This window comes from Drosophila kikkawai, chromosome X (genome assembly GCF_030179895.1).
Source record: "Drosophila kikkawai strain 14028-0561.14 chromosome X, DkikHiC1v2, whole genome shotgun sequence".
In the NCBI taxonomy this organism is placed as follows: Eukaryota; Metazoa; Arthropoda; class Insecta; order Diptera; family Drosophilidae; genus Drosophila; species Drosophila kikkawai.
The window spans coordinates 17,714,908-17,739,950 of NC_091733.1; the positions used below are offsets into that span (position 1 = coordinate 17,714,908).

General features: G+C 47.3%; 7 protein-coding genes across 11 annotated transcripts; 3 read left to right on the forward strand and 4 right to left on the reverse strand.

Annotated features, from left to right (window-relative positions):
* Positions 1–269: 269 nt before the first annotated feature.
* Positions 270–2,935, reverse strand: Tom40 (Translocase of outer membrane 40). Of its 2 annotated transcripts, XM_070288274.1 has the most exons (5): positions 2,830–2,935; positions 2,534–2,761; positions 2,017–2,279; positions 1,528–1,945; positions 270–1,465 (listed from the first exon to the last, which is right to left on the reverse strand). In XM_070288274.1, exons 2-5 carry the CDS (start codon positions 2,757–2,759, stop codon positions 1,326–1,328), a joined length of 1,047 nt encoding a protein of 348 aa, XP_070144375.1. In that variant the 5' UTR covers positions 2,760–2,761; positions 2,830–2,935; the 3' UTR covers positions 270–1,325. The 2 variants fall into 2 exon arrangements, with proteins under 2 accessions (XP_070144375.1, XP_017018248.1); XM_017162759.3 differs by having other exon boundaries at positions 2,534–2,923.
* A 465-nt stretch (positions 2,936–3,400) lies between these two features.
* Rab39 (RAS oncogene family member Rab39) lies at positions 3,401–5,252 on the reverse strand. The gene is made up of 2 exons (XM_017162773.3): positions 4,838–5,252; positions 3,401–4,441 (listed from the first exon to the last, which is right to left on the reverse strand). The coding sequence occupies exons 1-2, from the start codon at positions 4,943–4,945 to the stop codon at positions 3,893–3,895; spliced, it is 657 nt and encodes a 218-aa protein (XP_017018262.1). The 5' UTR covers positions 4,946–5,252; the 3' UTR covers positions 3,401–3,892.
* Positions 5,253–5,858: 606 nt separating this feature from the next.
* Pdp (pyruvate dehydrogenase [acetyl-transferring]-phosphatase 1-like protein, mitochondrial) lies at positions 5,859–9,105 on the forward strand. 3 transcript variants are annotated; one of them, XM_070287939.1, is made up of 5 exons: positions 5,859–6,371; positions 6,770–7,271; positions 7,337–7,904; positions 7,964–8,229; positions 8,283–9,105. In XM_070287939.1, the coding sequence occupies exons 1-4, from the start codon at positions 6,258–6,260 to the stop codon at positions 8,211–8,213; spliced, it is 1,434 nt and encodes a 477-aa protein (XP_070144040.1). In that variant the 5' UTR covers positions 5,859–6,257; the 3' UTR covers positions 8,214–8,229; positions 8,283–9,105. The 3 variants fall into 3 exon arrangements, 2 of the variants coding, with proteins under 2 accessions (XP_070144040.1, XP_041630793.1); XR_011445492.1 differs by having other exon boundaries at positions 5,860–6,371; positions 7,964–8,632; positions 8,701–9,105; XM_041774859.2 differs by having other exon boundaries at positions 5,860–6,371; positions 8,277–9,105.
* LOC108071796 (rho GTPase-activating protein gacF) lies at positions 9,050–11,791 on the reverse strand. The gene is made up of 2 exons (XM_017162676.3): positions 11,145–11,791; positions 9,050–10,912 (listed from the first exon to the last, which is right to left on the reverse strand). Exons 1-2 carry the CDS (start codon positions 11,326–11,328, stop codon positions 9,375–9,377), a joined length of 1,722 nt encoding a protein of 573 aa, XP_017018165.1. The 5' UTR covers positions 11,329–11,791; the 3' UTR covers positions 9,050–9,374.
* Positions 11,792–12,229: 438 nt separating this feature from the next.
* On the forward strand, positions 12,230–16,735 carry kat80 (katanin 80). 2 transcript variants are annotated; one of them, XM_017162738.3, is made up of 10 exons: positions 12,230–12,613; positions 13,340–13,467; positions 13,534–13,751; positions 13,857–14,198; positions 14,258–14,393; positions 14,455–15,561; positions 15,631–15,761; positions 15,820–15,909; positions 15,977–16,051; positions 16,109–16,735. In XM_017162738.3, the coding sequence occupies exons 1-10, from the start codon at positions 12,580–12,582 to the stop codon at positions 16,341–16,343; spliced, it is 2,496 nt and encodes an 831-aa protein (XP_017018227.1). In that variant the 5' UTR covers positions 12,230–12,579; the 3' UTR covers positions 16,344–16,735. The 2 variants fall into 2 exon arrangements, with proteins under 2 accessions (XP_017018227.1, XP_017018226.1); XM_017162737.3 differs by having other exon boundaries at positions 12,231–12,613; positions 15,628–15,761.
* A 94-nt stretch (positions 16,736–16,829) lies between these two features.
* On the reverse strand, positions 16,830–19,504 carry Mfe2 (peroxisomal Multifunctional enzyme type 2). Its single transcript, XM_017162758.3, has 3 exons — positions 19,344–19,504; positions 18,279–19,026; positions 16,830–18,057 (listed from the first exon to the last, which is right to left on the reverse strand). Exons 2-3 carry the CDS (start codon positions 18,985–18,987, stop codon positions 16,967–16,969), a joined length of 1,800 nt encoding a protein of 599 aa, XP_017018247.1. The 5' UTR covers positions 18,988–19,026; positions 19,344–19,504; the 3' UTR covers positions 16,830–16,966.
* Positions 19,505–21,083: 1,579 nt separating this feature from the next.
* Positions 21,084–22,261, forward strand: LOC108071724 (uncharacterized). The gene is made up of 2 exons (XM_017162548.3): positions 21,084–21,489; positions 21,793–22,261. Exons 1-2 carry the CDS (start codon positions 21,095–21,097, stop codon positions 22,259–22,261), a joined length of 864 nt encoding a protein of 287 aa, XP_017018037.2. The 5' UTR covers positions 21,084–21,094.
* The last annotated feature ends 2,782 nt before the right edge of the window (positions 22,262–25,043 follow it).

A 25,043-nucleotide genomic window follows, 5' to 3' on the forward strand; every position in this document is an offset into this window, starting at 1 on the left:
GACCCACAAGTTTGTATCAATGTAAATTAGTAATAGTATTAGTATAACTTTATGTTCAAAATTCAATTCCATCTATCCAACTCAAAAATTCATAGCAATCATAATTCAATAGTAATTTATAATAAAACGCTAATTGACTCATTCAATTAATGCTAATGAGAATTACCTGCAAGTTCAAGTGGTCTGGCAGATAAGAAATAGATAGTGGATGTTTCAACTGGAACCGAGGAACTAGGAACAGCCGAGAAAGTAAAACCAAAACCGCAGAATTGTATTTAAATTGTTTATTTTTGTTTGCTAAAACCTATTTTGTTTTTATCATCTCTTGTTTTCTCTGTTGTTTTGTGGATCTTGTTGATATTTTTTTGTTTTCTTTTTGTTTTTGTTTTGGGAACGGGTAGATTACAATGTAAATTAATTATTTCACAAATTTAACACATTGGTTGGGTTTGTTTTAAGGAGTTGTTTTGGTTTCTCTTCCTTTATTTTGTATTTTTAATATAATTATTATTTGCCCCTCACAACATTTCGGCGCGCCGTCTCCTTTTGAATTCTGGCTATCTCCTTCTTCTGGCGCCCTCTCAAGGTATTTAAAGTGGGTTTAACAAAGTTTTTGTTATTATAACTAATTATAAATTTATAAATTATAAACTTAAAGCAGTTTGTTACCAATTTTGTAGTTTGTAACATACATTTTTCATACGCATTTATTAGAAGATTGCTGCTAGTTTCTGCTGGTTGGCTGCTCAGGTTTCGTTATAGGCTTCTTAGCTTTAGGTTTGTTTGTTGAAATAAATGCGTATGGCTCTGTCTCTTAATAGGAAGCTACTTAAAGTGTACTGTGACAATTTGTAGTTGTTGTTGTTGCTGTGTTTTCTTCTTCTTCTGGTTATTGCTTGTTATTGTTGTGTGGTGTGCTATATAAATTTAATTGTGGAATATTTTTCTCATTTGAATTTCGGACTCCGCATTTCTATGGCGACTCCTGTCAGTGGGATAAACTAGGTGACGGAAAACGGACGACACGCACAGTGGCACACTGGCTGAAAAAGGCTGGGTTCAAACGGAGCCATCAGATCCTTGATCTACACCTTACTCTCTCCCTCTCTCTCTCTCTCCATTTCTCTTTCTCGTTCTTTTAATGAGGAACATCTTATACACAAACGACAGTCAGGTCATCATAAAAACGGTTGTCAGCTGATTTATATATGTATATCTCATTGTTCTTGTGGTTTGCGAATGAAAAAAAATATAGGATGGATGTGTGCAGGTGTGTATGTGTGTGTGTTGAGGGGAGGTGGTCTGTGGCTGCACTGTGACGGCCTCTAGCCGATTATCAGCCCGCAGCCAAGTCTGAAGTTGTTCTTAACGTGATTTATGCGTCCGCTTAGGGCGAATGTAAATGGCAATGGATTCAGACGCTTCTCCAGGACACCAGAAATGAGCCAGTTGGAATCGATTGCGCCTAAAAACGAGCAAAGTTGAGAATATATATATCTGGGTAAGTACAAAAGCTAGCCAGCTTACCCTTAAAGACAAGATCGGCCTTAGGCAGATCAATCTGATAGGACAACGTGGCCACTGACTCCTGCATGCGCAGACTGGTCTCCACCTCCACACCGATCTGCAGCTGCTCGCTGGCCTTCTGATAGTAGCACGCATGCAGACCACTCTGCCCCAATGTTCCCGACCACACCGAGTTGCCGACCGTATAGCGGCCGACGGCGGAAACAAGGGCAATTTGACGGCCGGGAACATTTGGGCCGAACTGATAGGCCAGCTCGGCACCCAGGGCGAGGGCTGGAGTGACTGACTGCAGATATTGGCCAACGATCACACCGGAGTTGGTGAATATGCTGGGATTGGCCACTGTCAACGAGGCGGTGAAGTCGTTGCCACGATAATCGGTCGATATTTGCGTGGCAGCCATTTTGGAGTCCTGGATCTGTGGATTGGATATTCAGGGATGTGATATGAGCTCTGTAGGCTGTATGGAGAAGCACTGCACACTCATACCTGGGCGGCAAACTTGCAGCGCACACGCGGCGTAAACTGATGAATGACATTGGTGTTCAAATTGCCCGACGGATCAATGTCGCCAAGGAGAACGGGAAAGGCCTCTGTGGGGCCGTACTGCTTGGTGCCCACATAGGTGGCACAGAACCGGTACCCGCTGGGCACCGTATTGCTCATGTTGATGGAGTGCGACACCTGGAAGTGGTTGCTCAGGCCCTTGTTCAGCATGATTTTGGCGCCCTCAAAAGTGACGGCCTGTATGTCTGTAATAAAAACATTGCAACATTATGAGAATGTCATGGAAAGGCGGCCACTGCTGGCCTGATAATACATAATCACAGATGGGCAGCGGGGGGGGGACGAGCAAAGCACAAGAAAAAGAAAAACACCAGCACCAGCACTACCCATCTCCCTCGCACACACATGTTGTAGGTTATGTCATCAGTGAGGGACGAGATTCGGCACTCGACACACTCAGAAGGGCCCGGCGGCCAACTGGTGACTGAAGTCCACCTACCTTTGCACTTCTTGTGCAACTCCTCGACGGTTCCGGGATTCTCCAGCTGCGTATCCTTGGCCGCCGCACCGAAATCCGCCAGGGAGGAGGTGCTGCTGCTGCCGCCTCCGGTGGCGGGGGAGGCAGATTCGGCGGGCAGGGGCGCCGGTTCGGGCAGTCCCAGGCCCAGGCCGCCGGCGCCAACGCCGCCACTCGGACCAGATGATGCCGCTAGCACGTTGCCCATTTCTATGTAGTGAAAATATATGAAATTTCAAGCTGCACGCGCTAAATCGTGCTTTTTTTTTGTAAGTTACGGCAAATCAGCGTGACCAGCTGGATGTTCGTGAGAGTGTGCCCGAAAGGCGATACTCGATAAAATCTTAAATAAGGCAAAAGCCCAGCAGGGTTGCCAGACTGGTCTGATTTAAGCTTATCCGATTATTTTCAAAAATTAAATAAATTAAGAAATTTAGGCAAATACAATACAAATTATGACGTATAGAAAAAAGCCATTATTTTTGTGTTTTATTATCTAGCTGCCAGATAACTTTTAGAATTAAAAAGTTAAATTCAATGAAGAAATAAATACAAAAACTCAATTAAAAACAATTTATTTTAAAAACTTGTTTCAATCATAAAAAAAACACACACACACAAAAAGCCCATTATTTCACATTGGTCCACTTTACTTTTAGAGATATGCCTTTAAAATACATCAGTTACTAAGGACGAACGCAGATTTCTTGTAATATCTGCCAAGTATAATTTGGTTTTACCTTGAAAATGCATCAAAAATTGCGTAAATACGTAAAGTGCACTATTATCTGAACGCCGTGATTAGATTACTATACTTACCATATTGCACATACAGGGAAAACGATCAGGTTTCGTATTAATAAAAACGTTTATATTTCAAGTTCAAGTATTAGTATAGGTTTTCCGGTCATTTATATGTAGAGTTATGCGATGTATGAGTTAGGAGCACAGCAACTCGGAAACTACGTATCTCTCGTGTGACTCGCTGCCAATCAAAGGGGTAAAAAAAATAAACTAACAAAAAACAAAAAATTTGTTTAACCAATTTCGGAACTAAAGGTGTTTTGACCAATTCCCGTGAGTCAACTAACTAACATTAACTTAGGAGCGAAACTAAGAGTACTGTATAAATGTTTTGGTTGGTTTGGTTTCAGCTAAACTAGGCCATTAAACAAGATTATAAGAGTCAACAAAGTGGGTATGGGCAGGGGGATGGGGACAGAGTTGTGGCCTGGACCTGGACTCACCGATAAGGTACACATAAATGTACAAGGGGAGACGTAATGAATGACGGGACAGGGACTGGAACAGCGACAGTGATATTGACAGGGACAGGGGTAATCAACAACAGGACGAATTCTCCGGCTCGGCCACCACGAGATTAAAGTCGAGACTGTTGGGCCTCGCGAAGCCCGACTTGATGCCATCCCAGCCATCCTCGGCCTTGTACTCCCCGGACCGAATGCGGGCGTACACCTCCTGGGTGACCATGCGGAAGGCCTCCTCCACATTGGCGCCCGTTCTGGCCGATGTCTCAACAAAATGCAGGCCATACTGCTTGGCAAACTTCTGGGCTTCCTCCGTGGTTACCTCTCGGTGGCCGCCGGCATTGATCAGATCCAGCTTGCAGCCAACCAGCGCGAATACGGGTCGATGGGGCTCAATGTGACGCTGGGCTTCCATCATCCAGAGCGGTACGTGCTCAAAGCTGGCATGGTTGGATATGTCGTACACCAGCAGGACACCCACCGAGTTGCGGTAATAGGACTTTGTGATCGACCGGAAGCGCTCCTGACCGGCGGTGTCCCATAGCTGAAGTTTGATCTGTGTACCGTCCTTCATCTCGATGAGGCGGGCAAAAAAGTCCACTCCGACTGTGGGATCGGAGAGCTGTAACAACACGTACGGATATTAGAACATGGATAACAATGTGCAAAACTAATATAAGTATTAAATTCACAATTGTTTCGTGATTTCCCTTTCTTCGCTATCTAAAATGTCATTTCAAATTGCGCGCTCTTTCAATGTGGCAACCCTGTTCCTTGTACAGCCTCGTGTGGTTGTTGTTATTGGCTGTGCGCCTGCATTATCAGGCGACAGCGCAAGCACACACACACGCACACACAAGGTGACTAAGGCAGCAGCATCTCGACGACTACTCCCTTTCCTTTGTCTATTCTTTGTTGATACTTAATTATGTAATCGAAGCATTAACTGCACTGACCGCCGATCGGCGGAGATCGCACTTGACCCACAATAGTACAGTGGGCCGCAACGCATACGCACCTCGGCAAACTTGCCGTCTGTGAAGAACGTGAGCAGCGAACTCTTGCCCACGGTGCTGTCGCCAATGAGGATCATCCGAAATTGGTACTCGAAAATTGGCTCCACCATGGCTGCGGCCGAGCTGCGGAAGCTGGAGCAGGTGTTTCAATAAACCAGACACTGGAACTATTCTCAGACGCTTCGGCGGATGCGGATTGAGACGCAAATTATTCCGTCCGCTGTGTGTCGGCCGACTCGGTGCTGCCAGGCTGCGGGTGTTTCCCCTTGTCGGATTCCTGGTTTCCGTAATGCTTGTTTCCCGGCCTCCGCGATGCTGGTTGATTGTAAATCGGAAATAAAATATCAGGGGACTCAACTGCAGCCTTTTGTTTTGTTTTGTGTTTTTTTCTAATGCGAAAATGCGACTGTGTGAGTGTGTGTGATAAAGACAGTGCTACCAGACAGCATGCAACTATCGATAGCTACAATAGTCGATGATATATAAAGAATATTTCAAATGTCAGAATCTAATTAAACGGCTTAAAATCAGTTATATTTAAAAATATATAAAACTTGTGTTATAGAAAAAAAAAAAAACATTTCAAATAAAAAAATATATATATTAATTTCTTTAATGATTATAATTATACGTCAGTTCACTTTTTTTGGTTTCTGATATTCGCATTCTTTAAATCAATATCGATATTTTTATATAAATTTAATTGTTTTACAAATCAACGTTTATATTAAATGAAAATCTTAAAAATATATTTTTTTTCTCAATTCTTACAAATATATAAATATATACTATATTAAATTTTTTCTACAAATACTAAATTTAAAATTTGCGAAAATAAAGATCCATTGCTTAAAATATTTCAAGATTATATAGGAGAATACATATATTCTTGTTTTGCAATTGAGATTTGAGATTGCGGCTAAAAATATCGGCTAACTATCGCGATATATTTCCGATATTGAACAAGTTTAATCGTGCTGCCGCCGAAATCTGGCAACACCGGCCAACTGTCAGTCTGACAGCTGTTTGATAGTAGATATATTTGTACGTATATTTTTACGTTTGTTTTCCGTGGAAATTGTTCGTATTTCTCGCACACAAATGTTCAGACATAACGCCGGGCAATCGGTAGCAGCTTCGACAAACACTCGCCCTCTAACATCCAGCAGACAGCGAGGCAGCTAGTCAAACCTAATAGTAATCCCAGTTATTGGAATCCCATCCCGATCCGATCCGACTCTCTGTTGCCATACCACCCACCACCCACCTCCCCTCCCGACTCCGTTCCGCACTGTACCGAATCTCTGTCTCCCTCTCCGCCGGTTTCCAACGTGCGCGCAAGGTTACGGAACAAATATTATTACCGTTAATTATAGCTGCAGGCGGTGCGCATATAGGAGATATCGCTATATAGCCGCATAGATGTTCAAGTTTGTGCTGAACGACGCCGCCAGCTACGTGCGCGCCAATGTCCGCGAGTTTAGCCTGAACGCACTGCGCCTGCTGCCGCAACTGCCGCAGCTGAGTCCATACGATGTAAGTGCCGTGGGGAGCACAAAAGGGTGGCCTGGGGCAGATACCTAGTGCCAGGTGCCTGGTGCCCGTGGGATATATATTCGTATAGTCCACAATTTGTATATCTAAAAACATACATACATACATATGTACATATATCTTTATTTTTATGCCTTTACTTGTACGTTCCCCAAGAGTCCAATGCAGTTCCTAGCTTATTTCGTTATGTAAAATTCGGGAATTGTATCTACATTTTTATATTTAATATGAATTTCCCAGATAAATGTACAAAATTGTTATCAAATTACCAATCCAAATCTCCCTTTTACTTAGCATAATCCTTGGTTTTGAAATCCCATATAAATCCCATCCAAAAGTATGCAATTTACCTTGGATTCCTCCTGATCTATCTATCGCAGGTTAACCTGGTCCTGAGGGAGAACGAGTTCGTGTACAACTTCCCCGTGGAGGGGATCATCCGTAGCTATGAGACCAATCAGCTGGGATCGAATTCGCCCTGCGAGGACTCACGGACTGAGGCCAGCCTGCTCCATCGCAACGGCTTCATTTGCGGCATTTTCGATGGCCATGCCGGGGCTTCCTGCGGCCAGGTGGTATCCAAGCGGCTGCTACGATACGTTTCTGCAGCCACGCTGCCGCGCCAGGTGCTGCAGGCACAGATGAAGGAGGGCTGCAGCAGCCAGTCGTTCCTCAAGTGCCACAACGACAATGTGGACTTTGTCAGCGAGATCAGGCCCATCTACGAGGCCAGCTTTCAGAAGTACATTAAGCAGCTAAGTGAGACGCCTCAGCGGGACGTGACCAGTGAGCTGGTACACGCCTTCTTGCAGCTGGACGAGAACCTGTCCGAGGAGGCGCTGGCCCACAGCGATGTGCGCACTATGAGTGTGGCGCTCTCAGGTGAGGAGTCTACGACTTACTTGTCCACCTTACACAGTCTTCACTTGGTTCTCCTCCCACTTTAGGAGCCGTTGCCTGTCTGGTTCATCTGGAGGGATTGCAGCTGCACGTGGCCAGCACCGGTGACTGCGGCGCTGTGCTGGGCGTTCTGGATCCACAGACGCAGCAGTGGCACCCAAAGAAGCTCAACACCGAGCACAATGCGGACAACATGTCCGAGGTTCGTCGCATACTCGCCGAGCATCCCAAGGACGAGCGGGAGACAGTGATCCGGAACGGCAGACTGTTGAGCCAACTGGCGCCACTGAGGGCCTTTGGTGACTTCCGCTACAAGTGGTCCGTGGACACTATGCAGCAGAAGGTGGTGCCCATGTTTGGGGAGCACACGATGGCGCCCAATTATTACACGCCCCCGTACCTGACCGCCCGCCCCGACGTTCAGCAGCATGAGCTGGGCCCCAACGACAAGTTTCTAGTCATAGCCAGCGACGGCCTCTGGGACTTCCTCTCGCCTAGCGAGGTGGTCAGCCTCGTCGGCGAGCACATCAACTCGAAGAAGATCCTCGAACCAATGCGCCTGCCCGAGGGCGACATAACGCTGCAGGAAATCTCCGATCAGTTGGCCGAGCGAAAGTCAGTATTCCTGTTGTAATTTCGTTAAAACGTAACAAATAATTTTGTTCCCTTGCCAGAGCTGGCCTCACCCGCAAGCCCGTCGACCAGAACGCGGCCACGCATCTCATCCGAAACGCTTTGGGTGCCACGGACTATGGCATCGAGCACTCGAAGATCTCGTACTATCTGTCGCTGCCCAAGGATGTGGTGCGTCTGTACCGCGACGACATCACCATCACCGTCATCTACTTTAATTCGGAGCACATCGCCCATCAGCTCCAGCAGGACGGAACGTCTTCGAAGGGGGACACTGCGCCGGCAGCGTGATCCCCGTGAGAACCCAGTATGTGTATATTTAACGAGCTAACCTTCAGCCTAACAATCGCCTAGCCTAAGTGTTGCGTTTAAGTTTGTTTATCCGCCAACGGACCTCGGACGACTGTCGCCGCGCCAAATAAATCTCCACGCGGAAAATCACAAAATGCAAGTTTGGCTAACAGTTTCCAAGGCAGTTCAAAAAGAGAAGAACCAAGATGAAATGCCCTGTCACCCCTATGTAGAGGCGCCTCTTGACCAGGGGTTGAAGATCATTGGCGAGCAAGCGTGAGGTGCTCACTCTTGACGAGAAGCATCTGTTTCAAGAGAACGCTCTGCTGCGTGGTGTAGTTCCTAGCGTTGTCCTGCCTAAAGCTTAACTAAGTTCTTAAGAAGCTAGAAAAGCTGGGAGAAAAGGGAGGTCATTTCAAGTTTGTCGCTTTCAATTCTTATACACATCTGAGCCTCTTCTTCATCACGGCTTAGTCTTCCCCGTCAGGTTCTAGGATTCTAGGAACTGATCATTGTGCTTCTGAAAGTCCAGGGGAATCTGATGCTGGCCAATACAAACTTGGAACTGCTGTGTCTGCAGGCAACCCTCCAAGAAATCCTTTATCTTCAGAACGAGCTTCAAGCGGGACTCGGCCAGGTCAAGGATACGGATCAGCAGAGCTGAAACAGACGCTTCTCAAGAGTCGACCTCAAGCTTGTGACTCAATTCAACCAGGTGAAAAAAAGCAAGTTCCTCAGTTAACCCTTATACGGAGAGCGGGAACGTCTTGCCTGGCTTGGGAGTAACTCAACCCGCCGAGTATCCACGTATCCATAAAACAACCACCTGTCACATCACTTTCGAGAATCGATTTATTTTACTTACTATCAATTACAATTGTTTACAACTCTGGGTTATGTGTATATGTATAATATATACATATATATGTATGTATATATGTACGCAATTTGGATGAAGGTATTTCCGACCTTGGTGCGGGCTGTGGGCGGGGCAGGGGTAAAGCTAAGTGAAGAACGCGATCTTGCGAAACTGGTAAACGATACGAGTCCTAAAATCCTATACACGCAAAAAAAAAACTAAGCAACTACGCTGGAATCCGGAATTACGGTGGTTATCCGGGTTCGGGCACAAGGAATCGGGGAACTGGGGCGGAGCAAACTCTAATCTTTGCCATCCTGATCGGCCGACTCCTGCCGGCACACACAGTTGAGGAACTCCATCTGGATGTGCGTGATCTGAGTCTTGCTGAAGCACTGGATCTTCTTCTTGAGGAAGTCAAAGAACAGATCCAGCTCATCCCGTTTGGCCAGCGCCTGGGCCACCTGCTGGGCCTGCTGGTGCTGCAGATGGTCCTCCTCCTTGACCAGAGTGCTGCTGGTGCTGCTGCTCGCCGCACTGACCGCCAATGGAGTGGCGTTGCCATTGCTGTTCCCGGAGCCGCAGCTCAGCGAAGGCAGCTGCAGAATCGTGGCCGTTGGCGTGGATGTGAAGGATGTGGTGTTGCACAAGGCGGCTGCCGGCGTTGTGGTCACTGTGGCCGCATTCAACGACACTGCCGGCGTGCTGGAAATGGTTACACTGGTGCTGGTCGCCTCGGTAACATCCACCAGCGAAATCTGTTGTGCTGACACGGACGAGGAGGAATCGTGACGATTCGAGGCGCCACCGTTAACGCCCGCCGCCGTGGTGGTGACCAGCGTGAGATTCTTAAGCTTGCCATCAACCAAAGAGCCGCCGGCAAGGACACTATTGGATGCGGAGGCCGTAGCGCTCTGGAACTGATGCTGGCTGGAGCGCACTGGCTGCGGCTCAATGTCCGCTATGCAAAAGTCGTGGGCATCGATGTAGTGGAAGCTCTTGCCATGGGTCACGTCACTGCCACCGTCCACGCCGTCACCAACGCCCATTTCGCAGTCGACATGGGCTCCGCTGGCTTCCTCGTACAGGCAGACCTCCTCGTAGTCCACCTCGGCGCCGGTGGCTCCGTCCTCGTCCAATTCGTGCTTGACAATGTCCACCACATGGCCGTCGTGATCGACCACATCGTCCTCGTCGTCCACATCGTCGACCACGTCGTCATCGTGGGCAATCTGCGAGAGCTCGATGCTGGAGATGCTGCCGTCGTGCTGGGATTGATGGTGGTGATGATGGTGATGGTGCTGCTGATGGTGATGGTGCTGCTGGTGGTGGTGGCCATGATGGTGGTGGTGGTGATGGTGCTGCGAAACAGTGTCATCCGCAACGCCCTCCTCGTAGGCGGTCAGGATGAAGGTCTCTGCCTCGTCGCTGACCAGGGTGATCTGCGAGGCGCCGTGATGCGAGGACAATGTGGCTGTATCGTGATCTGACTGCCCGTCATCGTCAACCACTTCGTCATCATCGTCGTCCTCGTCGTGCTGCTTCAAATGCAGCATCGCCCCAATGGGCAAACTGTTGCTGGAGGCACCGCCACCGCCTACTCCTCCTCCTCCTCCGCCACCGTCCCCGCCGCCGTTGCCCGCCTCATAGCCACTGCTCTGGGTGGTACGATGCGACTTTAATTTGGGCTGGTACACCGTTGAGAGGAAATCCAACTCCTTGGCGTATCGCCACTTGGATAGCCTTCCTTCGATGCACTTGGGCGTGCGCAGTCGGTACTGGTGGTACGTGTCGCGCAGGTTCTTCCACTTGCGCCGCACTTCCTGGACCGTGTACTTGTCTGGAAGAGGGTAATAAGGATTCTTTCTCAGTTTAAATATTCGTTTTTAAGGAAATTAATCTTTAATCGATCGATCGATTAAACCCGTTACCAAACCGCCTAAAATTAGGCAATCTATTGCGGCCAACCAATTTAGAGAAATTTGAATGGTCGATTTAATAGAATTGAAGAATGTTTTTAGAGAGGGACAAAGAGAAATCCCCGCCAGCAAAAGAAGGACTCTAATACTCACTGCCTATCTGCTGGGCCACCTCCTGCCAGCCATTAAGGACGTCGGAACGGCGACGCTGGTTGGGCTGGAGCTTGTAGTTGTACAGGGCCGGGTTCTGGCGCACCAGATTGATCAGCGTGAGGATGTCGTCGGTGGGCGCGTTGTCCTTGTGGTAGCGCTTGCGCTCTGACGTCGACGAGGACATGTTGCTTCGCTGGCTGCTGCTGTTGCTGCTGCGGCTGTTTCGGTTGCTTCTTGGGCGAGTAATGGTGGTGCTTGGCGCGGATGTGGACCAGGTCACATCCAATTGTTTTGTTTTTGTTTACCAAGTGGAAAAGAGCGACTTTCGGGTAATTGCTCTCGGCGAGATCCCCACACACACAAACGCGCTTGCAGCCACAAACACTCACACACACAGCACACACACTGAGGCGGACAAAAACACAGGCGCACACACACACACACACACTGGCGCAGCGAAAGCACTCGACACTCGCACCACGGCAAGGATAGCGAGTGGGCAGCAGGATCAACTGCGTTTCCGTCTCGCGATCAGAAGCGGAGTCAGAAGCTTAGGTTCCCGCACCTTTAGCCGATTGCCCTTTGGAAATAATTAAAAACAAAATTTGCAATTGATGCTTCGGTATAGTGTGACCGCGGCTGGACAGTTCAAATATACCACGAGGCTTGCAATATGTACTAAATAAGCCACTAGGTGGAGAACTTCGATGCCACAAGCCTTGTTTATTCGATATATTAATAAATTAAATTAAATAACTTGTTCATTTCAGTCAGAAGTTTGCGACGCAGACATTTCCGACCCTATAAAGTTTATATATTCTTGATCATCATCAACAGCCGAGTCGATCTAGCCATATCCGTCTGTCTGAATAAAACTTTGCACATACCATAGTCTTCTGAATACTTTCGCTTATATATATGTCTGAACAGGCCGGATCGGACGACTATAATATTATTAACCCTTAAAAATTAGTGGTTCTTATTAATTAATAGGAAAATAATACATAATTATATTTATTGTCCAACACTAGTTCGATTAATTTCAATCGCGAACCACTGGCTCGCAGCCCTGGCTGCGGTGTTCATCGATAGCTGGTGCAGCCCTCGTCGCTGTAATTATAATGTGCATTTGTTTTTGTCCACCAGAATTGTCCGATTTTCCAGTTGCATTATTTGTTTTGATACGATGAGAGCGCGGTGGTAGCAACGTATAACGGTGTAGGTGTCCGGTGTCCTCGCGCTTATGTTCGTTTCGTATTTGTTTGCACGAAAAGGAGGTTTGGTGTTGAGGCCGTCAGCCAAAAAACAAGACAGCTGATCACAGACTATATCTTCTCACACCTGCTACGATTAAGGGAGATTTATTTACAAAACTGGCCTGCAAAAGGGTTTTCGGCGCCGTCACCCTGTTTATATAACACCAAGTTGAGTGAAGATGGCCCTGCCAAGGAATCTGGTATCCAAGATCTGTAAGTAAAGCGCAATGGCCGAAAGTACCGTTGTGGGAACTACACGCACACACACCTACTACCTGGGAGGTGGATGTGAGTGTGCGTCGTGTCGCACATACATACATACATGCATACCCCTCACACAATTGTTGTTGCGTTGCACCTTCTGGACATTAAAAGCCATTAACAGACGTTCTTATGGCCAGCATTGGTCCAGCGGATGCACTGCAACCGAGCCACCAATAGGAAATTGCCCATGGGTCATCCGGAAAGCCAGCTAGTTACCTTACCACTAACACTATTTACCTTGTAATAACGCCAGACAGCCGTTTGCATAGGTGACGAATTGCACAGATGCCCGTAGATACATATCTATAATAATGGAGCAGTAGCTCACAGCTCAGTTCGTATTTACTTATTGGGAAAACCCCATCTGGCCCCTGCCAACATCTGCTGGCAATATTTTAGCAGTAAGGTAATCCAATAGCCAGGCACAGGAAATTACGCTGTAACGGCCGTACACAGGTGACGCTATTCAATCACACAGAGCTCTGTTACCTTTTTATGTTGAATTATAAACAAAATTACAGAATCGAGACTCGTGACCAAGTGGTCCCAAAGGCGACAGTAAAACGAAACTATCGTTATTTGTTAACAAACGGACTCGGAAAATAATAATCAAAAAGAAAACTTTTTCTTTTAAGCTAATCTTTTTTAAAAGCCCCTTTCAACATCCTTTTGCAGATGACATCAAGGCTCATGATAGCAGGGTCACTAGCCTGGACCTGGGCGAGACTGGCCGGGTGCTGGTCACCGGTGGAGAGGATCGCAATGTCAATCTCTGGGCGATTGGGCAGAATGAGTGCTTCATGGTAAGTGGAGCTCAAGTTACTCCTTCTGACCTGCTACTTATCCTTTGCTTTGTGTTTTCTTTTTAGTCTCTGACAGGCCACAATCGCTCCATTGACTGCGTCCGTTTCGCGTACAGGGATGACTTTGTTTACTCCGCGGACGATATTGGAATTATCCGGCGATGGGACTTGAATGCCCAGAAAATTTACTCTACGCTTAATGGGCACATGAAGAGTGTCCGTACTCTGGACTTTAATCCCTCCGGGGAGTATGTGGTGTCCGGTAGCAATGACACGACCGTGAGGTGGGTGATCCTTCCTATAGCTCTGGTTCAGAGTGAGACGGCGCTAGCTGTCTTGGGTGACTCTTTCACATTGAAGTATATCTTAAACCAACATCCATATTTCAGGTTGTGGGACGTGCAGAATGAAAACAATTGCATTCGAATTTGCCGAGGCCACATGTCGCATGTAAACTCTGTGAAATTCTCACCAGACGGCCTCTGGATTGCCTCCGCTGGCCTGGAGGGCTCCATTCTCATCTGGGACATACGAAAGAGCAAACAGATCATGGAGTTTATAGCCGAGTCGCCGGTAACAGCCATCACCTGCATTCAGTTTCATCCGTTTGAGTTCCTGTTAGCCGCCGGCCGTGTGGACGGAACCGTGTGTATTTACGATCTGGAGCAGCAGCAGCTCGTGTCCCAGACCACACACTTTTATGGCCAAAGCATCAAGTGTATTACGTTCAGGTAAACCTTAATTTTGATAATTTACCCAGCAGCTGCATTTGTTTTTTTGTTTCTTTCAGTGAAAATGGCGAGTGCCTTTTCGTGGGCAGTGCATCCGGCATTTCCGTCATCGGCTGGGAGCCCGATCGTGAGCTGGACCATATCAAGAGTACCTGGTCCTCGTTGGGCGATATGAAAGTGGTCAAGAATAAGCTGGTAAGTGGGGTCCTCATTTGCCTGCCTCGAAAGTTTCTTAGATTCGTAATTTTCGCTGCAGATCTGCGGTTGCCATGAGGACGACACCGTCTCTATCAACACCATCAGCCTGGACCGTGTGATACCGTTTTATCAGCCGCCCAACGCATTGCCCAACTTCAAGCACAACTCGACCAACCGGAAGAGCTTCACGCGCGGCAACCAAAAGTTCCGGCTGTCGCTGGGCGGCTCCAAGCCGGCCCAGGTTCGTGAGGAGCACGAGGACAATAAGAGTGAGCTGTCGTCGCCCAACTTGAGTCTGGAGGTTGTGAATGAGGCTGTGCTGGAGTCGGCGGAGACATCGCCGATGTCCTCGCTACCGCCTGCTCAGCTTCCGGCAATGCCGCCGGGCTCCTCGTCCTCATCGGCAGACCTTGCGTATCAAGGCAGCTTTTATGGCCATGGCGAGGCATCGCTGAGGCACGGCAAGTACTCGCGTGGAGCCGACAGCCTCACATACAACATTGAGGCCAACTATGGTGGCAATTATGGCATGGAAAGCCAGAGCCACATCCGCTTGCAGTCAATGAACGGGCCCAGTTCGCTTCACAACTACAACATATACTCGCTGGGGAAAGACGAGGACTCCGATGCGGAGGCGGGTGTGCAGCAGTTAAATGACAGCAACCCGCCGATACTCACCAATTACGACAACTACGAGATGGCCGAGGACTTCCCCGTCAATCAGAACCTCAACTACATGGCCAATCCGTACAAGAGTGCCTCCATCGTGGCAGCTTCCTCCACCATCAACGCCTCATCCAAGTCGATCAAGAAGACCACGATGACCGGCCTGCACAAGCGGACAACAGGCAGCATGGCCAGCACGAAGCAAAGCTCGGCCAGCAAGCTCAGCCAGGTGTCTTCCGTCAGCTCCATGGAGCTGCACAAGCTGGATGACAATATGGTACTGAAGAAGTCGTCCTCATCGAACGTGGTCAATAAGAACAAGCGGCCCATGGGGGGTGCCGCCGCCCAAAGCCAGTTCTACAAGGAGAACAGTCAGCAGCAAAAGAACATCAGTGTGGAGATCATAACGAAACCACCGATGCGATCCCGGACCACCCTAGACATGCGCTCGTCGCAGCAGCAGCAGGCCAAGGCGCAGGAGAAGTCTCACAACGCTCATGTAAGCCACTCAGAGTTATTTTAGTCTTCTTCACCTTAGCTTGCTATATTTGCTTTCCATTTTCAGCAGCCACTGAGCAATCGAATCACGGCGGATGATCATCATTACGACTTTGATGCTCTTTCGAGGCCGCACGAGGCTGTGCTGAAGGAGCTGAGCAATCGCCAGTCTAGCCTGGATTTGTTGCGGAATGCCACGCGGTGAGTATGAGTCCGGCAGACAAAAACTTTGTTTATGATATTGAAAAAATCTTCACAGATCGCACGATGTTCTGGGCGCCTTAAGGCAGGCAAAGAACTGCGGCAGATCCATTTTCATAGACCTACTTGGAGCCATACTAGAAAAGCCGTAAGAATTGCTTATTTTCCTCGAAAAATAGTATCAATTATAACACTAGATCCTCTCACCCTTGCAGGTCATCTTGGAACTTGGATTTCTGCATGTTTGTGTTGCCAGAGCTTTACGAGCTGCTACAGAGCCAGCACAAGTTGTGAGTAAAACAAAACACATAATGAATTCAAATTAATTACAAATCTTAACCGTTTAGCCACTTTACACGTGCCTGCGATACACTTCGTATTATTCTGTCCAACTTCTTGCCCATCATTCAGGAAAACCTCGACTCCTGGGCATCCAATGGCTTGGGTGTGGATGTGACGCGCGAGGATCGACAGAGGAAGTGCGCCGAATGCCAACGATGGCTGCTCCAAATCAAGAATCTGCCTGAAAGCATCCATTTCGGTTCCACGTTGACGCAACTGCAAAACACTATTGTTTTCTAAGCTGTAAATTGTCGTGAGGTCGTCAGCTCTGGAAGGGTACGACGGAGAGAGGATCCGGGGAGAAGAAAAACCACCAGCTTCCTAAAAACCTGCTTTGAACACAGTGTTGTGTGGGGAGTTACGCCTCATTTGTTGTCGCTCTAAGCTGCCAAAACTACGGAATTTTGAAACAAGTAAAAACAAAAAACAAGAAAACAAGAAAACCGATGGAGGAATAGTTTGAGGGGAGCGCGAGCCCGCTCTTTTGCACCCTGTCCTCTTCGTCCAGCATTAACTTAGTCATTAAAAATGATTTCTATTATTAATTTTTGTTATTGAAACTAATTTATACAATTATTATTATTTACCTAATATGTCTTAAGATATAAATTTCGCAAAAACACGTACACCAACCAGTGGAGTCTTAATTATTTTCTTGATAAGGGTTAAGAGTCAATAGTGATAGCATCTACTCCCCAACCCCCAAAGGCACTACAACATCCAAAATATGTAAAAAAAAGAAAAACAGTCTAGTTTATTTGCGGATTAAAGAAACAGTTGACATGTGAAATACTTCTACCACCACAGGATGCATACATATTTATAGAATGATTTGGGTGTCACCCACTCGTCCGTTGTGCATCTTACAGCTTCGCCTTGGAGCTGCTCTTGAGGTCCACATAGGCGCCCGAAATGACCTCCTTGCCGGTCTCCACCACCACGGTGCGGAAGTAGATGCGTGCACCCTCCTGCCACATGTCCACGCGGAGGCTCTGGCCAGGAATCACGGGACCGGAAAAGCGTACCTTGACTGCCTTGAAGAGGGCCGGATTATTGTCGGCGTACTGGGCGAGTACAGCGCGAACGGAGAAGCCCAAGGTGCAGAGGCCGTGCAGGATGGGGGTCTTGAATCCGGCCAACAGGGCCATTTGGGGATCGATGTGAAGGGGATTACGATCGCCGGAAAGGCGGTAAAGCACGGCCTGATTATCGCTTGTCGCGTATTGAACGGACGCGTCCGGCTGGCGCTTGGGTGGCGGGAGCACCGGAACAACACCGGCAATTGGCTCCTTCTTGCCGCCGAATTTTCCGGCGCCGACGACAAAGGTGCTGCTCTGGTTGCGCACCAGCAGATGTCCGCTTTCGTCGAAGGACTCGGTGTTGGTCACGACCACAGCACCGGAACCCTTGTCCATCACGTCGAACACCTGGCCGCTGGTCACCAGTGTGCCGCTGGTGGGCAGATCGTCAACGATCTCCAGGTACTGCTCACCGTGCAAGATGTTGGAGAAGTCCACCTGCTTGCCGGGCAGAGCCTTGCTCATCAGCTTGTCGGTGGACATGGCCAGCAGGAGGCCGGGCAGCACAAAGAACGACGGAATGGCGGCAAAGTCGCCGTCGTTCTCGTACAAGAAGCGCATGTCCTGGGCGTTCGTCACCGATGCACCGATGCCCAACGCGTAGGTGATGAGCTCCTTGCTGTCGAACTCAAAGGTGTCCTCGACGGCCTCACCGCCGCCGGCCTTCAGCTTCTCGAGCACCTCAAGCAGAGAGCCGGACGCGTTGGCGATGGCGTCCAGGTGCTTGGCCTTGGACATATCCGTCACCTGCGACCATACGTTCTTCACGTACTCCGGGGTCACTGCGTCGTCGATGGATGGACGCAGCACGGCGCCCTTGCCGCGCACCGTATGCACCTTGGTGGCCCAGCCGGCGGCGCTCTCGATGTAACTGCCTGTGAAGAAAGGTGCGGTTAATTGGTGGCTCTCAAAGTACATTCTGCTGGAGGTGGACTCTAATCGCGCCACGATAAGATGTGGCGGTATCGGAATAAGCAAAAGCAGGGCTAATCTTAGCAGAAGACCGGAAAACGCTGGTTACTTTTGAACTTTAAAGCTTGCAAATGTGGGACACAATCTCTGGGAGATTAGCGAGATTAGGGGCTCTACCACTCACCATTATCCTCGCAGGACTCGTGGCATAGGTAGGCCACCACCGGAGCAATGAGCTTCGGCTTCAGCTCGTTGAAGAGAATGTCGGGAAGGATGCCCTCGGTCATGCGGCTGGCGGCCGTGGGAATGATCACGTTGCACAGGACATTGTTGCGGGCGCCCTCAATGGCCACCGTGTTGGCCAGACCAACCAGGCCCATCTTGGCCGCCGAGTAGTTGGCCTGTCCGAAGTTGCCGTAAATGCCCGAGTTCGAGGACGTCATGATGATACGACCGTAGTTCTGGCTCTTCATGTGAGGGAACGCGGCCTGGGTGCACTTGAAGCTGCCCTTCAGGTGGACATCGTGAACCAGGTTCCAGTCCTGTTCGCTGGTCTTGGCCAGGCTCTTGTCGCGCAGAATGCCAGCGTTGTTTACCAGGATGTCGACGCGTCCGAAGGCCTTCACGGCGGTCTCAATGACCTTTGCTCCATCAATAACAGAGTTGTAGTCGGCCACCGCCTCGCCGCCAGCCCGACGGATCTCCTCGACGACAATATCGGCGGCGCGCTGCGAGGCACCCTCGCCGGAATGTGTGCCACCCAGGTCGTTGACCACCACCTTGGCACCGCGCTCGGCCAGTAGCAAGGCGTACTCGCGGCCCAGGCCCGCGCCGGCTCCAGTCACCACCGCCACTCGGCCGTCGTAGCGCAGTTTTCCATCGGATGAGGACATGGTTTTGGTTTGGTTTGGTCAGTTCGTCACCGCTCTCAGCTGTGGAATGGAAATGAGAACGCCGATCAGTGGCAGGTCAGCTAAGGCCCAGCAATCGCTGAAATCCCAGCGTAATCTCCGCCGAGATAGGGCTTATCGCTCTGCGCAAGTGTGCAAGTGAGCCGGAGAGAGAGAGGACCCCGAAGAGGCCGCTGCCCGTTGCCCGCTGACATGGTCCAAGTCCACGGTTCATGGTTCAGTTCGTGGGGTGGGCCGATGGCATTCGCACAGATACGAATGTATCTTCCAATGCAGCACGAATACACCCCGAAACAGATCGGAGCGGTCTGGTTACTATCTTTTATTGGCACACTTACGGGTCTTGAAGAGTGTCTTCTGGTTTATGCGATGGGATGGTCTTCCAGCCCGCAAAGATTAGACCGTGCTGTGCTGTGCCGTGCCGCAGGTACAAAGTGCATTAAACCCTGGCCAGATAAGCCTGTTTGCAGGGGGATCGGATTCGAGCCAGCTGTGGGACCATGGCTCCAGCACTCCAATATACCAGATTGTGCGGTTTGAAAGGGAAACAAGGCGAAGTTTGTATGCCCTTTCCATTATAAACGATGGTATTACAGTCTAAATATATATTGATTTGGATTTCAAATTACCTGCAATAGATATGAGTACTAAATGCAGGCATTCTGGCATGGCTAGATCAACTCGTCGGATGAGGCAGATACTGAACTATCTATGAGGTACAAAATTGCCAGGCAAACTATAATACTTTCCGCAAGGGTATATGAATATACTAAAAAATATACCGAAAAAGTCTTGGGGGGAAGTGCAAGGTGCAGAACTTGGGAAAACTTTTAGCCGTGACTCAAGTGAGGTGGGAAACTTCACTATTCAAATATTGACTGTTTTGGAATACCTTTGCAGTCCAATTAGACAAGTCCTCTTATTCGATTTTTGGATTTTTAAAAGGGGTAACATTTTTAAAATTGTCAAAAAATTTAAACTAAATATAAATGATAATTTATAAAGGTTATAAAAACAAATAAACGCATTTCGGCTTAGTTAGGATATTTAAAAAACTTCTAACTTTTGTTAGAAGAGAAAATATATATAAAAATATCTTGTATCTTAATATTTAAAGTCAATTTAAATAATATATTTTGAATAATATTTATGTATTACAATACATATTTTTGTTACCAAATATAACGAAAATTAGCTTAACTGCTTTACATTTATTTGTTATCTGTTTACCAATTTAAATATTATAAACTAAAAATGTATTTGTATTCATCAAGATTTTAAATAACTGATAACCTCACAACCTAATCAGTTTTTGGATAAGCAAAATCAGTAAAATTCAAATTATATAACAAAATTAAATTCAACTCAATTTAAATTTATTTAAATAAATTAATAAATTCCCAGAAGGTACAAAGTGCTGCTATCTTATATATTTTATAGTTTTATGACTCGAAAGCAATTTATACAGACCCCAACCATCCGTGGAACAAACATGCATCCGACTTTCCCAACACACACAATGTGCAGTGGGAAATCGTTGTCGCGAGCGGTATTGGTCAGCGAAGTGTGAAATGTCAACCAGATGCAGATCCGCCATTCCGGGTGGCTCGACACACCCAAAACAGATTCTGGACTGCACTCAGTCTACTCAGAAAAAAAGGGGTGTACTTGACCAGGCCTTTAAGTGTGTCAAATCGTCGACTTTTGGATATTCCACGATTTGTAGTCCCCGGAGTAGAGATTATTTTTTATTTCATTGACTACTTCCATTCACTTTGCCAGTTAAATATTCGTATATAATATTTCAGTTCTAGAGTATCTCAATTTATTCCCGTGCAGATGGAGTTGGGGAGCCCATTCTTGCGGTTGACTGCTCCAATGGAATGACCAACAAAGCGGCCAGCACAATGGGCTTTAGAGTTCAACTCACCATGTCGCCGCTTCATTGTGCCCCCAAGTGCCCTACCTGTGGATAGCGTTTTGCAGCGATTAGTGAGGCAGTTCCACCTGGTGCTCCGACGGGATCGGTTGTACTACGTTGCCAAAATCCATCAGCACCATGTCCAAGGACAAGTTCACAGTCACAGCGATGCTGCTGCTTCTGCTGGCGACCTGCGCGTCTGCAGAACCGAGCTTCGAGGATATCGATCGCAGTTCGAACCTGGGAGCTGAGGATGTGCCGACCGCAGGATCCCAACTGGATCCATCTAAGCCACAGCTGTTAAAGTTCCAGAAGGCACTCGGCGGATACTCGGACTACGAGTACTACCTGGGTCCACGGCGCATGGGGGGTTCCTATGGTCCGGATAACGATCTCGGCGCACCCACTTCAGCTCTCAAGATCCATGGCGAAGGCAACTTGGCGTCCCTGAATCGGCCGGTCAATGGCAACGCCCACAAGCCGGTGTCCTGGTATGGAGTATACTCCGACAAGCCCATGTACCCCTCCAGATCGTACGATCCCTATATCCGCCGCTACGACAGGTAAACAGTTTAATTCTTCAACTGGAATCTATAGATTCTCCAACAGGGGGATGACTTGTCCCAGTGGAAATGGGCAATACAAAATCCTTGGAGTCAAGGAGCTTTAGCCCCAGGTGTTATCCTTTCAAAGTGTATTTTAGGGACCATAACAGAACCTGTCTTTTTTTGAAGTTTGCTAAATTTCTATTAGCAATTACAAAACAAACATAAGATGAGCAACGTCCATATATCTTAACCCTCTAGGCCCCAAAAGTGCCTTGAAAAAGTGTAAATGCTTCTCCTACGTTTAAATATATATTACAGATTCGATGAGCAATACCATCGCACTTATCCACAGTACTTTGAGGATATGTACATGCACCGCTCGCGCTTTGATCCGTACGATAGCTACAGCCCCCGAGTGCCGCAGTATCCGGATCCGTATGTCATGTATCCCGACCGATATCTGGACACACCGGCCGCCCGGGATTATGTGAAATCGCGTCGCGCTTATATCGATGATCCCATGGCTCTGCCCGATTCGTATAGGAACAGCAAGTACGAATCCGCGAAGCTGCCAGACCTGGCGCCGCCTCCGGTGCGGAACGAACGGATCGTCTACTATGCCCATCTGCCGGAGATTGTGCGGACACCGTATGACATGGCCCGTCCGGAGGAGCGCAACTCGGCCGCCATGACGATGGCGAATGCTCCCTACAAGCCGAACAAGAAGAAAGTCAAGACCAGTGCTAACAGGACCAACAATGCTACAAACTATAAGATATCATTGTAGTAGAAATTTAGAAATTAATTCTTATTATTTTTTTTTTTTTACCAATACAGTTGGAATATATAGGGTAAGGCACACAGAGGTTGGGTTAGTTCTTATTGTCTCACATAGTATATTCCATATCCTGTCATTAAATACCTTTTTGTGGATATATTCTATCATACCAATGACCAAATACTTGTACCTTTAATATTTAAATAAGAATTCAAATGAATAATCTTTTCTTTTTTAAAGTTATGGCTATCTTACCCTTTTTTAATCACAGCCATCAACGGACTTTGGGCATTTTGGATAACAACTTAAACTTTAAATTAATGTTTTTAATGAATTACATTTCTTTTTGTTAGCTTTAAAGCATAGTTTTATTCGTTTATTAAAAATAAAATACTCTCTTTTAAAATGGCCTAATGAATACAAAACAATGTTAATTTAAATTTGGAAATTCTCCGGCAAAACTGAAGCATAGTTCAGAAAACATTAACATATGTATAGGTACATAGATGCAATGCATGGGAATTTGTAATGGATATTTGTAGTTTCGTCGAAATCCGCAGCTAGGATGTTTCATCGGCTGGAACTCCCCAGAGTCTCGTTAATTACGCAACGCCATTACTTTGACTTTCACCAGGAATAGGAGTTGGACTTGGGGATATTAAAGTTTGCGATTTCTGCAATTTAACTTTCTCGCTGGCTGTGCAAGAAACAAGGGCACTCGTAATTATGTGCACACATCCAACATATGCGGGTGCTTCTATGTGGCAGCCGTTGTGGACCTTCTCCACGAGGCCATTCATCCTGGAGCTTTATGTGTGATTGGGCTCTGGCTCTCCTCCACATCGTTGTGACACAGGACCAGAGCAGGACAAGGCAGCGGAGGAGCTATTATGGAGTCCAACGCCAGCGACAAGAAATACTTCAGTAATGCATGGACACGTACGGCTAATTAATGTGTTTTTTGTTTGGTACATTTGTCAGAGCGACTTGAGAGATGTAATTACCAATGTCATGAAGCTTGTACCGGACGAAAATGTCATACTATTCTACATAGTGATGATGGGTAATGTCTAGTTATCGAAGCTATATTTTTAAATATCTGAAAAGAAAGCTAGAATGGTCCGTAGAGGGTTTATCTGTTTGAAAAGCAAACTAAAACTACAGGAAAATGTAGACCAGATAAAAGCAAATGTCGGTATATCGATACTGTTTTTTTTTTTTTCGATATGTTTACTTTGTAATGTGCGATAAATCAATAGTTAGATATATCGAAAAAAGGTAATATATAATTAAAGAATACATTTTTATATATTTTATATATCATATTATATTTTAACGTAAAAGCTATTTCAAAATATAAAATGTATATCAATTAAAGTTTGCGATATTTTGTCGAAATATTATATCGGACTTCTCCACTCTATTTAACTCTCTAATATGTATACACTATATATTTAAAGAGTATTCACTAAGCGACGCAACAGGAAGCGACTTCTCTTTGGCTATTTTACGAGCTGTGCTTCGGTTGTCCTTTCTCTTTGGCATTTCCGTGTTATTACTCACAACTTGACACAGGCATTTTCACAGGTCACAGCCACGCTCACATGAACACACACATCCTTGGACTTGGGCTCGACAGATCCGGCAATTGCCTTGTGGGACATTTTGCATGACGATGCGAAGGTCCTGCGACGGAATGAGTGGGTGGGTGGCAACCTAATGAACGCGTTCCGCCCAGCCAATGAACGGAAATGGGCGAGAGACACACAACGACAGGAGCTACAGCAGATGTTAAGAAAATAGAAACACCACTAATCTAGGGTCTTGGCAAGGAAAATATAAAGTATTGGAATTGTTTAGGGAGCTCTATAGCAGCTTTTTAGGGTTCGAGAATTCTAGATCTGCCTGCCTGTAACCTTTTGGCTGATTCCTTTCGTAATACGAAATTCGTATCTTCTACAAATAGAATTGTTTCTATTTGTCTCTAGTTGAAAACTTTGATTTGTCCATTCAAATTCTTGCGCGTTACGCATCTTACTCTCTGTTATCACTAAGTTATTGACCTCGTCTGTGGTTAGCCATACAACAAAGCAATTTGTCTGCTCTCTGCGGATCCCGGGTTCGGTTCCGCAAGAAAAACAATAACAATGATGCACGCGATACTTAACAAACTTTTGCGCTGGGCGGCTTCATAATTAGAATCATTGAAATAGCCATTCAGCGTTCATTTGCCCTGACAGCAATCCTGGATGCTCCGGCCAAATTGTCCCTGCACCTTGGGGTCCACTCCGGTGGATGGCTGAATGGCACGACATACTCGCATGTCCGCCCCCCGAATCCGGAATCCAGAATCCAGAATCCTGGACAAGGGCTGGCTGGAGGTGTTGTGGCAAATGAGAAAACAATGCTCGAATAACGACTCTCCGATGTGCATTAAAAGATTTATTTCTTTGCGAATAAATGAAGTTTTTCTTTATGGGCCCGTCTCGCTAGCCTTTCCACATCGTTGCTGCTTCCGCCATCCGCTATCCGGCATCCGTGGCAGTCGCATATTCGCATCGGTATCCGGGTCGACGTCGACTCACCTCATGGAGTAGGCGTATATTGATGGGACATAAAGTACGGACACGGGGCCTTGGACCCGGACCAAAAGCCAGAGAAGGAGCAATGCTTTTGCAGAGTGTTTTCTGCGTAATCGCCGGGTAGTAGTTAAATTCGCCCTAGTTACTTTGGCGGGGAGTGGCCGTAATGCCTTTGGTCCACCCACATACATATCAACAAATCACCGCAA

What these genes read in the sequence shown, in the direction of transcription:
- Tom40 (XM_070288274.1), bottom strand. Translation starts at nt 2,759, where the DNA reads ATGGGCAACGTGCTAGCGGCATCATCTGGTCCGAGTGGCGGCGTTGGC. An exon ending in GCTGCAAGTTTGCCGCCCAG is followed by an intron (nt 1,946 to 2,016) that starts GTATGAGTGTGC and finishes TCCAATCCACAG; the next exon opens with ATCCAGGACTCCAAAATGGC. An exon ending in GGCCGATCTTGTCTTTAAGG is followed by an intron (nt 1,466 to 1,527) that starts GTAAGCTGGCTA and finishes GCTCGTTTTTAG; the next exon opens with GCGCAATCGATTCCAACTGG.
- Rab39 (XM_017162773.3), bottom strand. Translation starts at nt 4,945, where the DNA reads ATGGTGGAGCCAATTTTCGAGTACCAATTTCGGATGATCCTCATTGGC. An exon ending in CAGACGGCAAGTTTGCCGAG is followed by an intron (nt 4,442 to 4,837) that starts GTGCGTATGCGT and finishes GTGTTGTTACAG; the next exon opens with CTCTCCGATCCCACAGTCGG.
- Pdp (XM_070287939.1), top strand. Translation starts at nt 6,258, where the DNA reads ATGTTCAAGTTTGTGCTGAACGACGCCGCCAGCTACGTGCGCGCCAAT. An exon ending in TATGAGTGTGGCGCTCTCAG is followed by an intron (nt 7,272 to 7,336) that starts GTGAGGAGTCTA and finishes CTCCCACTTTAG; the next exon opens with GAGCCGTTGCCTGTCTGGTT. An exon ending in GATCAGTTGGCCGAGCGAAA is followed by an intron (nt 7,905 to 7,963) that starts GTCAGTATTCCT and finishes TTCCCTTGCCAG; the next exon opens with AGCTGGCCTCACCCGCAAGC.
- LOC108071796 (XM_017162676.3), bottom strand. Translation starts at nt 11,328, where the DNA reads ATGTCCTCGTCGACGTCAGAGCGCAAGCGCTACCACAAGGACAACGCG. An exon ending in GGTGGCCCAGCAGATAGGCA is followed by an intron (nt 10,913 to 11,144) that starts GTGAGTATTAGA and finishes ACCCTCTTCCAG; the next exon opens with ACAAGTACACGGTCCAGGAA.
- kat80 (XM_017162737.3), top strand. Translation starts at nt 12,580, where the DNA reads ATGGCCCTGCCAAGGAATCTGGTATCCAAGATCT. An exon ending in GAATCTGGTATCCAAGATCT is followed by an intron (nt 12,614 to 13,339) that starts GTAAGTAAAGCG and finishes ATCCTTTTGCAG; the next exon opens with ATGACATCAAGGCTCATGAT. An exon ending in GGCAGAATGAGTGCTTCATG is followed by an intron (nt 13,468 to 13,533) that starts GTAAGTGGAGCT and finishes TTTTCTTTTTAG; the next exon opens with TCTCTGACAGGCCACAATCG.
- Mfe2 (XM_017162758.3), bottom strand. Translation starts at nt 18,987, where the DNA reads ATGTCCTCATCCGATGGAAAACTGCGCTACGACGGCCGAGTGGCGGTG. An exon ending in CGAGTCCTGCGAGGATAATG is followed by an intron (nt 18,058 to 18,278) that starts GTGAGTGGTAGA and finishes CTTTCTTCACAG; the next exon opens with GCAGTTACATCGAGAGCGCC.
- LOC108071724 (XM_017162548.3), top strand. Translation starts at nt 21,095, where the DNA reads ATGCTGCTGCTTCTGCTGGCGACCTGCGCGTCTGCAGAACCGAGCTTC. An exon ending in TATATCCGCCGCTACGACAG is followed by an intron (nt 21,490 to 21,792) that starts GTAAACAGTTTA and finishes TATATATTACAG; the next exon opens with ATTCGATGAGCAATACCATC.